The 13,243-nt window shown below is 35.9% G+C and overlaps 1 protein-coding gene across 1 annotated transcript in view; it reads left to right on the top strand.

Annotated features, from left to right (window-relative positions):
* LOC138304846 (isoleucine--tRNA ligase, cytoplasmic-like) overlaps window positions 1-13,243 on the top strand; it is a 42,188-nt gene that overhangs the window by 14,317 nt on the left and 14,628 nt on the right. Inside the window, 13 exon segments of the mRNA XM_069245173.1 lie at window positions 778-904; window positions 1,093-1,166; window positions 3,076-3,270; window positions 3,753-3,839; window positions 4,189-4,272; window positions 5,220-5,364; window positions 6,735-6,855; window positions 7,144-7,235; window positions 7,743-7,820; window positions 9,144-9,265; window positions 10,095-10,197; window positions 10,713-10,796; window positions 11,399-11,689. Coding sequence (XP_069101274.1) covers window positions 778-904; window positions 1,093-1,166; window positions 3,076-3,270; window positions 3,753-3,839; window positions 4,189-4,272; window positions 5,220-5,364; window positions 6,735-6,855; window positions 7,144-7,235; window positions 7,743-7,820; window positions 9,144-9,265; window positions 10,095-10,197; window positions 10,713-10,796; window positions 11,399-11,689 — 1,603 coding nt within the window.

Genomic DNA, 13,243 nt, shown 5'->3' with positions numbered 1-13,243 from the left:
AGGCGGTGAGACAAAGCCTAGTGATAGGCGGAGTTATGTAGGCAATAAACCAGTAACTAACTAAGATCTAGATTTATAAGGCGGTGAGACAAAGCCTAGTGATAGGCGGAGTCATGTAGGCAATAAACCAGTAACTAACTAAGATCTAGATTTATAAGGTGGTGAGACAAAGCCTAGTGATAGGCGGAGTCATGTAGGCAATAAACCAGTAACTAACTAAGATCTAGATTTATAAGGTGGTGAGACAAAGCCTTGTGATAGGCGGAGTTTTGTAGGCAATAAACCAGTAACTAACTAAGATCTAGATTTATAAGGCTGTGAGACAAAGCCTAGTGATAGGCGGAGTTTTGTAGGCAAATAAACCAGTAACTAACTAAGATCTAGATTTATAAGGCGGTGAGACAAAGCCTAGTGATAGGCGGAGTTTTGTAGGCAATAAACCAGTAACTAACTAAGATCTAGATTTATAAGGCGGTGAGACAAAGCCTAGTGATAGGCGGAGTTTTGTAGGCGATAAACCAGTAACTAACTAAGATCTAGATTTATAAGGCGGTGAGACAAAGCCTAGTGATAGACGGAGTCATGTAGGCGGTAAACTAATAACTAAGATCTAGATTCAGCTATTGGAAGTTTTATAGCTTTAAATATTGACGATTGTGAAGAAGTAACAAGCCAGGATGATGATTTATGTTCCTTACAAATGTCATAAAAGCCTTCTCTTTGTCACCTATTAATTATATTTTTTATGCTAATTACAATTTGTGTTCTGTTGACCAGGGTGCCAGACTTTGTTAAAGAGAAGAGATTTGCCAACTGGCTGAGAGATGCCCGAGATTGGGCCATCTCTAGGAATCGTTACTGGGGGACCCCTATACCATTGTGGATCAGTGACGACGGAGAGGAGGTAGGAGTCAGCTTAGTTAACTTTATAGATTTTACCAGACCATTGTGTATGAAAAAATGGCAATCATTCATATGAATTTCAATGATTTTATGTTTTATATGAGGCTAAAAATGCTTTTAAAGCCACACTATAAGTCATACAGATACAGATATTGGGACTTTAAAATGGCTGATTTGTATCATTATTAGGTTGTCTGTGTTGGGTCTATAGAGGAGCTTCATCAACTCAGTGGGGTAAAAGTGGACGATCTGCACAGAGAAACGTAAGTATATATTTATATCTTCTTTTTTTTTCACAGAAAGTAAAATATTATGATTTGTTTGTCTTCTTTTTCAGATAAGCATATACTATAGCTTTAGTCTATACAGTGGAACCTCCCGAAACCGATCATGGTCGGTGCATAGAATTTTGGCCGGTTTAGAGAGGGTTCGGTTTGGAGAAGTGAACCGAAAATCGTTCATTACGATCCGGATTTAATTGATCGGAAGTCGTTTTCTACACTATACTGTACTGCCTGTATGCCTAGTTTTCATTAAAATCGTCCGATATTGTTTGTTAATGTGAATGTTATCACAAAAGAGAGAATCATACGTTCAAAATGCGTGAATGTTCTTGGGGATGTTCTCGTCTGAACTAACCTACATACGGCCGATCGCTTCCGGTTACGTCAAGAGTCAAATTAATTAAATATGGTCTAATTACACGATGATCAGTCGATGCCGGTCACTATATGACATGGCCATCTTCTAAATCAATGCATGGCTTCGACTTCTTCATACAGATTATTTACGTTATCTGACAACCTCATATGTAAATAAATAGGCTAACCCGTGAGACTCTCAAGATTGAATACGAAACTTTCTCTTTATTACTAGCTCTGCTTGTTTTCCTACAGTAAACAAACCGCCAATGCACGTGATAGACCTTGGTTAAGTATCTAAACAATTTACATAATTAAATAATTACACCACCATCACTGGTATAATTACTGTGTACATATACCTAAAGCTTTCACACCTGTATACATGCCCCAGGACATGGCATGCGACAACTATGGATACAGGTACGTGTGTATTTCACAGTCGGTTGATCAGACCTCAATGCAAGCTATTGGTGTCGCTCAGGTAAGGCCGGTTTTCAGAAGTGTATTTTAGTTACATTTGACTATTCCGATCTCAAAATCAGTCCGGTATTGGAAGGGATCGGTTTTGGGAAGTTTTATTTACTATTAATAAAGAGGAATTCATTCCGTACATGACATCCATGTTTGGTTTCTAGAGGTGATCGGTTTTGAGAAGGTTCGGTTTCGGGAAGTTACACTGTAAAACATTTGTATATAAAGGTTATATCAAATTAAAAAAGAAATTTTTTTAACAAGTAGAAAGTAAATTTTTGAAAGGTTGTGTTTTCACTGAATTATGCACTTGTTACCACCTGAAAGAAATGACAGAGCAACTTGTACTGGATGATTTATCTTCGCAATAAGGTCAAAGTAAAACACTATAGCAAAGAATAAAATAGGAAACTGCAGCTCCTAATTGTCACTTTGTAGCATATATGAAGGCTGATAATTTACTTGTGACCATGTTGATTCACTTTTATTTATCATATCACAGACCATCCTCGATATTCCAATGGTTACTATCACTATCGTTATATCCACCCCTGGATAACGACAATTATAGTAATAGTAATCCTTGGAATTTCTTTACTAGTGAAAGATGCTCCACCGCTGACAAATGGTATTTTTTCACTATCAAAAACAGGAGCAGACGATTAGGAATTTTTCTTCAGTTACAAAAGTTACTTACTTTACTTCATTACCACCATTGAAAAGATTGAACTTCTAATTTTACTTAAAGTTTAAAATATAAGAAATAATTAATTGCATCCCGAAAAAATTCCCTGGCACAATATCCTATATGGAATGAAGTAATGATTGCGCATGCACCAAAGGCAAAACGAATTATTTTATATTATTTTTTGGGTTAATTAGACATATATATACACGATTAAACGCTAACTGTATTTCAAATTATGAATATCATTTATGCTCTGTCCATGGTGGAGCATCTTTAATGATACAATAATAAATCAGTTGATAATAGGAGTGATCTCTTCTCCAGTATGAATCCATATGCTCAAGCGTAACATAACAATTTTGTTTCCAGGGTAGATAAAATCACCATTCCATCTAAGTTTGGGAAGGGACAACTAAAGAGGACCCCAGAGGTGTTTGACTGTTGGTTTGAGAGTGGCAGCATGCCCTACGCACAGGTTCACTACCCGTTTGAGAGGAAAAAAGACTTTGATGATAATTTCCCAGCAGATTTTATAGCAGAAGGTGTGGACCAGACGAGGGGTTGGTAGGTATTGTAATGTCATCGCCGTGTTTTTATGTTTTCATAACAGTATACAGTAAAACGCATATAAAGAACCTCTTGGGATTAACAAAATCCCTTCATTATAAGCATAGTTCGTTATAAACATATTACAAATATATTATAGTAACAATGGCAGGGAACAAAATTTAATACAATATAACAATGAATTTTCAAAGTAAGCATGTTTGTTGTAAAGATGTTTGACTGTATATGGTCATTTAAGGTTTGGCAAGTTTTACTGGTGACATGGAGTCAGAGATTAAGTAGATTAAACACTGATCTATAGCTTAAATTCTAGAGCTTCTAAACTCGAGAGATGTTGAGGGCTAGCTGACCAACAAAAATATGTTCAGAAGAGTAGATGGTAGGAATAAATCAAGTTTGACTAAATTTAGATCTTAGATTTTCAAATATCATAATAATCACAATGTATGGTTTTATATCTGACCTTTACATCATTACAGGTTCTACACTCTCCTTGTCCTCTCCACTCTCCTGTTTGATAAGCCTCCATTCAAGAATCTGATCGTGAATGGCCTAGTTTTGGCAGCGTAAGTATACATTTAGATCATCACCTCAATTTTACTTAGTTTTAGAAATAAGAATTTTTTTCCAATTTTAACAAACAATATGATATCACACCTCTATAAACCACTTTATTTTGGTGTAAAAGTTATTTTGCATTATCAAAATTCACAAATACTAAAACTTGCAGTCAAAATTTCTTACTGACAATCATGCATTTATATGTAACATACATTTTTGCAATTATGTGACAAAACATTTGAATTCTTGTTTGAGCTTTCTCGCACAGGTGCTTAAAAATTTGTATCTCGTGGAAATAAAGTGGTTTACAGTAAAAATACAAGTACATATTTTTATATATGACTAATTTTACAGAGACAAACAGAAGATGAGTAAGAGGAAGAAGAACTACCCCGATCCTATAGAAGTTGTCAACAAATACGGTGCTGATGCCCTCAGGTAGGTTTACCCTGGTACATCTTTCTGTATCTGTTAGTATCGTCACTATTGGAATACTGATATTCATAAAATGTTCCTGTCGCACATCATTTTGTATGCTCTCGATTTATTTTATCATATCCATTTCTAATTTGGTTTTGGGGCTTTACATAAAACAAGGGAAGCATTTCTCTCCTAAAGTCTTTAGACACTTCTGTAGATATGACACAGGTAACAATAGTTTTTGAAACAATGCTTAATCCTCTGGTGAATTACATTTGAATGAATTTCTATTTGAATTGTTATGAACTGCATTTATAGTGATTGTTCTTTAGGTTGTACCTATGTAACTTGTACCTGTGTAACTCTGAAGTGATTGTTCTTTAGGTTGTACCTGTGTAACTCTGAAGTGATTGTTCTTTAGGTTGTACCTGTGTAACTCTGAAATGATTGTTCTTTAGGTTGTACCTGTGTAACTTGTACCTGTGTAACTCTGAAGTGATTGTTCTTTAGGTTGTACCTGTGTAACTTGTACCTGTGTAACTCTGAAGTGATTGTTCTTTAGGTTGTACCTGTGTAACTCTGAAGTGATTGTTCTTTAGGTTGTACCTGTGTTACTCTGAAGTGATTGTTCTTTAGGTTGTACCTATGTAACTTGAGGACTGTTCTTTAGTTGTACCTGTGTAACTCTGAAGTGATTGTTCTTTAGGTTGTACCTGTGTAACTCTGAAGTGATTGTTCTTTAGGTTGTACCTGTGTAACTCTGAAGTGATTGTTCTTTTGGTTGTACCTGTGTAACTCTGAAGTGATTGTTCTTTAGGTTGTACCTGTGTAACTCTGAAGTGACTGTTCTTTAGGTTGTACCTGTGTAACTCTGAAGTGATTGTTCTTTAGGTTGTACCTGTGTAACTCTGAAGTGATTGTTCTTTAGGTTGTACCTGTGTAACTCTGAAGTGACTGTTCTTTAGGTTGTACCTGTGTAACTCACCTGCTGTACGGGCTGAGAACTTGTGTTTCCGAGAAGAAGGGGTAGAACGAGTCCTCAAAGATGTTTTCTTGCCATGGTACAATGCCTACAGATTTTTCATGCAGAATGCAGAAAGATACGAGAGGGTAAGATTTAACTTAATCAAAGGAGATGATACAAATGTCTGCCATCTTGACCCTCTGGTAGAAACATGATGTTATAATGACATCGTGTAATGGTAATGTCACAATAGATTCATGTTCTGTCTTGCACATTTTCATATTGCAATTAGTACCCTTGTTTGCATCCTTGGTCCCAGGTGTTTGTGGCACTATCGCTTACTTATCCCTAGGACCATGGGCCGCATTTGCCGTGGTTCTGATAAATATTCATAAAACTGCCCACCAATGAACAAACATGTTCAAGTTAATGACACCCTTTTGCAAGTCGAGTTGATCACTATATAAGGAAATGAACACTATCTACTTACCAATAATGCATTGTGAAACTCATCCTATTGACTAAATGAGATGTGGTCACATGATCTCCTTCACTATGTATTTACTATTCGAAAAGCAGATGTTATGTGTTCAATTATTTCTTTTAATTCAGGGTAAGCCATTAAATGATTAAGTTAATTTATTCTTTGAATAATAAACATTAATATAATTACAGATGTTTAGATAGCAATTAAAATTATCTACGTCTCTGATAATTATAATCCATTTCACCTTTAGAAATACATAAGATATATAAGTAATTGTTACTGGCCATGCCCTGTCACTATTTATACACAGGCTTTTGGCTCTATAGATATATGGACACCTCTATACATGAATGTGTAATACTGGATACACATAAAGAGGTCATCAGTATATCAATAGTCAAAAACCTGTGTATCAAATGAAAAACCATATGATATCGGTCTGTATATGCACTCAAGCATGACACAGGTAAGTCAGCATTCACATGCATAGAGACAGTGCGGTTCCTGTAGCAGATGACTATTTTGAGCTTAGCAACAAGTATATCATATCAAACATGTATAATAAACAAACTTAAGCAATGGACATAATTCAATAACAAAAGTAAAAGAAATCACACATTTAAAGTTATGTAGAAGTTGCGAGTAGAATTAAATGCATTACAAAATATCAAGAACGTACATTTTTTGTATATATCATTACGTCCTGAAAGATATAACCAAGTGTACCCAATTATACCTTAAGTATGTTTTGAGACACGAAATTTGATTGCATCTGCTTGGTGCAATTGGTCCCAATTAAATGACCAGGATTTAGGTAATGAATTATTCATTATAAAACGGCAAATGCAGCATATGTTCCCAGGGGTTAGTAAGCGACAGAGCGACGAACACCTGGGACCGAGGATGCAATGTTTGTAGCCAATCAGAATCCAGTATTCTTGCCACATGATGTACTAATATGAACATAATAGTTATCAGTCATAAGATGATTTGGTGACCATCCCCTCACTTTGAATTATTATTTTACAGGAAGAGGGAGGTGTGTTTTTGTATAACCCTAACAATATAACCCGTCCCACAAACTACATGGACCGCTGGATGTTGTCCTCAACACAGTCTCTACTCAAATTTGTCAAAAAGGAAATGTCAGGTATGTTCTGAAGAATGTAACACATCGTAATTACACTCATTCAAGCTTACAAATGTACCTCCTTTCCAAAATACATACATTTATGATTGTCAGTAAATAGCCATAGTTGTTAAAGGAATTCTTCAAATACAAACACTCTTGTAAGTTGCCTCAATAAAATTTTGAAGAATATGGAAATTAAAAACAAATAAAAAAACATCATCATGTAATGCTATTCTTGTGAAACATTCCAATATTTTATGCATTGCATATTGATTTGTAAATTGATCATGAAAAATGGATTTTCAGAGTACCACCTGTACACTGTGATGCCAGTGATGGTGAAGTTTGTTGGTCAGCTGACCAACTGGTATGTGAGGATGAACAGGAAGAGGCTAAAGGTTAGAGTCTTTTTATCATAAGTAACAAGCAAGTTACTATAATGTGTCTTCCTTTTCTGTTTGTTTTCAGGTTATAGAAATGCGTGTCATTTAGAAATTAATTTTGCATGCAACTTATTTTCATATAAGTTTTTGAGATCAAAGTAAAGTTCCGAAAGTTTATCTCTGAGAATGTATATATATACAAGTACAGAAAAACATATAATTTTCACATTGTCCGGTCCAAATTATATAGAAAAAAATTAAGAATAGAATAGTTAAGAATTAGTATACGGGTATAGACATACCTTATTTATAGGTTTAATTCTTAAATTCAGTTCATCCAAGCCTGGGAACATTAATTTTTGCTAATTTTTTTTGACATGTAAAGCAAGAAAATAGCTACGAAAAAAAGTTGGTTTACTGTAGCGCCACCTGTTGTCTGTGAAAGGTTAGTAAAGCCTTGACCGATTTTACAGAATTTATTGGTTTAAGATAGATTATATAATTCTATGTTTGTTGTTACAGGGAGACGGAGGAGCAGCAGATTGTCGGATGGCCTTGGAGACACTGTTTGGTGTTCTACACTCCATGATCCGAGTCATGGTAAGGCTTAAACTTGACTCATTCACCCCTGAACAATTAGGCTCCTCTAAATCAAAGTCAGTTAGCCTAGTCCAGTAGGCTCTTCTAAATCAAAGTCAGTTAGCCTAGACCAGTGCTCTTCTAAATCAAAGTCAGTTAGCCTAGACCAGTGCTCTTCTAAATCAAAGTCAGTTAGCCTAGACCAGTGCTCTTCTAAATCAAAGTCAGTTAGCCTAGACCAGTGCTCTTCTAAATCAAAGTCAGTAAGCCTAGACCAGTGCTCTTCTAAATCAAAGTCAGTTAGCCTAGACCAGTGCTCCTCTAAATCAAAGTCAGTTAGCCTAGTCCAGTAGGCTCTTCTAAATCAAAGTCAGTTAGCCTAGACCAGTGCTCTTCTAAATCAAAGTCAGTTAGCCTAGACCAGTGCTCTTCTAAATCAAAGTCAGTTAGCCTAGACCAGTGCTCTTCTAAATCAAAGTCAGTTAGCCTAGACCAGTGCTCTTCTAAATCAAAGTCAGCCTAGACCAGTGCTCTTCTAAATCAAAGTCAGTTAGCCTAGACCAGTGCTCTTCTAAATCAAAGTCAGTTAGCCTAGACCAGTGCTCTTCTAAATCAAAGTCAGTTAGCCTAGACCAGTGCTCTTCTAAATCAAAGTCAGCCTAGACCAGTGCTCTTCTAAATCAAAGTCAGTTAGCCTAGACCAGTGCTCTTCTAAATCAAAGTCAGTTAGCCTAGACCAGTAGACTCTTCTAAATCAAAGTCAGTTAGCCTAGACCAGTACTCTTCTAAATCAAAGTCAGTTAGCCTAGACCAGTGCTCTTCTAAATCAAAGTCAGTTAGCCTAGACCAGTGCTCTTCTAAATCAAAGTCAGTTAGCCTAGACCAGTGCTCTTCTAAATCAAAGTCAGTTAGCCTAGACCAGTGCTCTTCTAAATCAAAGTCAGTTAGCCTAGACCAGTAGGCTCTTCTTAATCAAAGCCAGTTAGCTAGACCAGTCCATATGGACTTTTCTGGGATGATTGCATTTAAGCTTCTGAGGTACTGTATTAATGTGTGAAACTTGCTTTTAATCAACAAGTTTGTATCATTGCTAAACAGGCTGTACATTGATGGTGAAGTGGTTACTGTGTTGTGATATATTACCACTAGCCATTCACCTCTGGGTTTTCAGTTTGAATCCCACAAAATGACCCTGACTGTTAATAGGATGTAAAATAAAAACAAAACAGTTACTTAATTAGAAAGGTCATTCACTTACTTTTGAAGAAATTGAATACATAAATTTTGCAATCTGATACTTTAGAAGTGATATACATAACCTAGTATGTCTTGTTTGTGTTCCAGTCTCCTCTGATCCCGTTCATCACTGAACACATGTACCAGAACCTACAACACTTACTGGACCCAGCCTACACAGACAAACTGGACATCCGTAGTGTCCACTTCCTCATGATCCCTGACCCAAGGTATAAAACTATTGTTTAAATATATAGACCAGTATTGAAATGTTAACAGAAAACAGTAAAAAATCATTTTCATAACAAACACGCTTACAATGAATTCATGGTGAAATATGCTTATAACAAAGTGATTTTGTCGAACACAAGATGTTTGTTATAACCATATGTTTGACTGTACTTTGTATTTGTGATGATTAGAATGGCGTTAAATCAATCAATTCAGGGTGATCGTGTGGTGTAGTGGTTAAGCCTCTCGCCTTTCACCTAGCAGGCCGGGGTTCGATCACCGGCACGGATGTGAAAAGGTCAGGAGTCACCTGCCCGATCACTTGGGTTTTCTTTGGGCACTCCTGTTTCCTCCCACACTAAGACCTCTCGCGTGCTTACATCCGGGTCATCGAGAGTGAATTACATAAGTTGTATAACTTGTTTCTCAATCGTTGTAAAATAAATAAAGTTTAAATCAACCAAATAAGGTAGCATAAAGTTGGTCTATTGGCATCTTCGATTTTTACAATGCTTACAGAGATTGTTTTTGTTACAACTTAAAAAACTTTGAGAAGTTTTTCACTATCAAAAACAGGAGCAGACGATATTATTTTTCTTTAAAAAGTTACTACTTTTTTTACTTCAAGTAGAAAATAGTCAATTAATGTAAATTTCAAAGAAAATATTTTTTGTGTAGTTTACAAGATTAAACTTGATGGATAAGTATCTTCAAAAACAGGATTAATTATCTGCAAAGGAAAAAAAACTAGTGGTGCACTCTGTCATCTATCTTTGTATAGAAAGTGTGAGTGAGTCTAACCTAATATACCTATGATGTATGTTACAGAGAGGATCTAATAGACACCCAGATGGAGACAGCAGTGTCCCGCATGCAGTCAGTTATAGAGATTGGCCGTCTGATCCGTGATAGGAATACTCTCCCAATGAAGGTATGCTGATTTAATTATTACCATGATTGGGTAAAGGCCTGACACAACAGTATCTGGAGCTTGAATCTCTCACAATGAATTAATCTAATTGCAGAGGAAAATTTAATTTTGCATACTTCAATTAATCATAGAATAACCTTTAAGAATATGAATATTATATTGATTAAAGATGATAGTAATTCTTCGAACTACAATTTTTGTATAATCATGTAAATGTATGTCTGTTTAACACAAAAAATAATGTAAAATAACTTGTTTTGCTTTTGGTGGACTTATTAGCAGTATTTCATTCCATATGGTTCATAATGCCACAGAATTTTTTCAGGAAGCAATTAATTTTATTCAATATTTTCATCTTAAAGTAAAATAAGAAGCTCAAACTATTCAATGGTGGTAATGTGATGTAAAGTAAGTAACCTTTGTAAGTGAGGAAACATTAATTGGCTGATCCTGTATGTGATAGAGAAAAATATTGAATGTACTGACTTATATTACTATTATATATTCTGTTACAGTACCCCCTGAAGGAAGTGGTGGCCATTAACGGTGATGAGGAGGCTCTCCACGACATCTCATTCCTCAGTGAATACATCAAGGAGGTACGCTTTCCATCTCTAGTCATGATTAAAATTAATGTATTTAGGAATTATATCTCATTAAGCAAAATGTAAATTTGCTTGAATGTCACAAAAAAATATAAAAAATGCAATTTTATATATTAGGAAGATTCTTGTATTGATCCTTAATAATCAGTTTATAAGTTAATAGTTTAAAGTGAATAGTTGGGCAAAGAAAACCAGTCTATATGCGTTCATTGGCCTCCCAAAAGTTCTCACATATTAATACGATGGTCAAGTTCTGCTTACGTTTCCCAGTTCTGACCATTGAAATAAAGAAAAGTTGAAAGTATTGAAAGCGAGGCTGCGTGGAAATGTAACCACGGACATAGTCAGCCGAGAGGACGTTTTAGGATTCCTATACTTTAGATTAATTTCAACGTATGCAGACAGATTTTGACAAGAAATTTTATTTTTCTATTCCATAAGAAATAATACTGGATACATTCACACCATTTTTACCGACTTTAGCCATCCTTGCCCGACTGTTCACTTTAAACTATAAATTTAGCAATATGAGAATTTATGATAAAAGTTCTGTTGATCTTACTGTATTTAGAACAAATTATCTATTTCTTTTCCAGGAGTTAAATGTAAAAAATATCACGACCACCAGTAACAAGAATAAATACGGAGCACAGCTAGTAGCAGAACCTGACTTCAAATCTCTCGCAGGAAAACTCAAAGGGGATGTCAAAAAAATCTATGGTGCAATCAAATCACTTAGAAATGCTCAACTAGAGAACTTCCAGGAGACCGGTCAGATCACAGTGGAAGGCAATGTACTGGAGGAGGGAGATATGCGACTCCGATATAAATTTGATGCAAAGGATAGCTCAACTCCGAACTGCTATGACGCTCACGGAAACAAAGATGTAAGATCATTTTAAGTACAGTTTTATGGAATCATGCTAAATGTATCTGATGAATAGTTTAGGATATTTTACCATGTTATGACCATGCCATGAAATATAAGGCACATTTACTGTCGTGTCTGTCTAACCGTTGACAAAATAAATGATGTAATACCTCGGTATGTTGAGCGACAGTATTATCAACTGGTCGAGTGGTTCTGACAATTGTCTGGATGGGCGGAGTTTAGATAGCCTACCCGACGTCAGGCGATAGAGCGAGTGGGCGGAGTTTATCTGACAATGTTCTAGACTTTGAAAGGCAATATGACTGCGCCTGATAAAAAAACGTGTGTGGAAGATCTTATGCTATCGGGGTACTGACGGACGGTAAACTTCGTAGTGAATTACTGGATCTTCATTATAAACTAAAGGATTATCTTTTTCATGAGATTAGTAAAAAAAAAACCAACAACTGATGTTACGAGAGGAGGTTGTCACAAGATTATAAAGAATGTGACTGCACGCGGGACATTTAACCCAGCTACCTGTTTATCGGAACCCAAGCAAAATTACCAATGAAGTCTTTAAGTTTATAGAATAAATAAAATCCGTAGTGAATTAAAAGTACTTTGATATTTAAGAAGTTGATTAATAAAGAAACAAACAGAGGTAAACTTACCGCGAGGCGGGCCTCACGGCAGCCATTACGTTGTTCTCGAAGTAGCCTAACAGGTTAGCTAACGTTTGTGACGCACATTCCCTACCGTGAATTATGCTAGCGATGACGCAAAAAGTTATCCAGTCTATCCCGGCTGAAACACGGACAGCAGCTCTTGAAAACCGCTTTATCGCATTTAATGCCAGAGCTTTCTTTGAAGAAACGTCTGGTGTAAAAACTGCGGGTAGGCCTAATAGAATGTATGGACACATCCTGCAGTTCTTTTGGATACGGTTATACCCAATGAGTTCAGGATAGATCTAGTTCTTATGAGTACGGTAATACCCGATGAGTTCAGGATAGATCTATCACACGAGGGTCACACATATCACACGATATAAGCCACACCCACCAACCAATCAACTCGCGTTTAGCATTATATTGTAACCCAGTATGCAATAGTATTGTGCAAGTTGCGCGGCGAGTACATCACTGTCATCGTCAACGGTTAGACAGACACGACAGTAAACAGTTTGTTTAATTAATTCATAGATATGAGTAATAATTACAGGTGTTGAGACCATAAGTGAGGTTATTTCATTGTTTACCTGTTGTTAATTACAGGTGTTGAGACCATAAGTGAGGTTATTTCATTGTTTACCTGTTGTTAATTACAGGTGTTGAGACCATAAGTGAGGTTATTTCATTGTTTACCTGTTGTTAATTACAGGTGTTGAGACCATAAGTGAGGTTATTTCATTGTTTACCTGTTGTTAATTACAGGTGTTGAGACCATAAGTGAGGTTATTTCATTGTTTACCTGTTGTTAATTACAGGTGTTTGGACCATAAGTGAGGTTATTTCATTGTTTACCTGTTGTTAATTACAGGTGTTTAGACCATTAGTGAGGTTATTTC

This window comes from Argopecten irradians, chromosome 12 (assembly GCF_041381155.1).
Source record: "Argopecten irradians isolate NY chromosome 12, Ai_NY, whole genome shotgun sequence".
Taxonomy (NCBI): Eukaryota; Metazoa; Mollusca; class Bivalvia; order Pectinida; family Pectinidae; genus Argopecten; species Argopecten irradians.
This window is presented reverse-complemented; position numbering and strand designations above follow the sequence as displayed.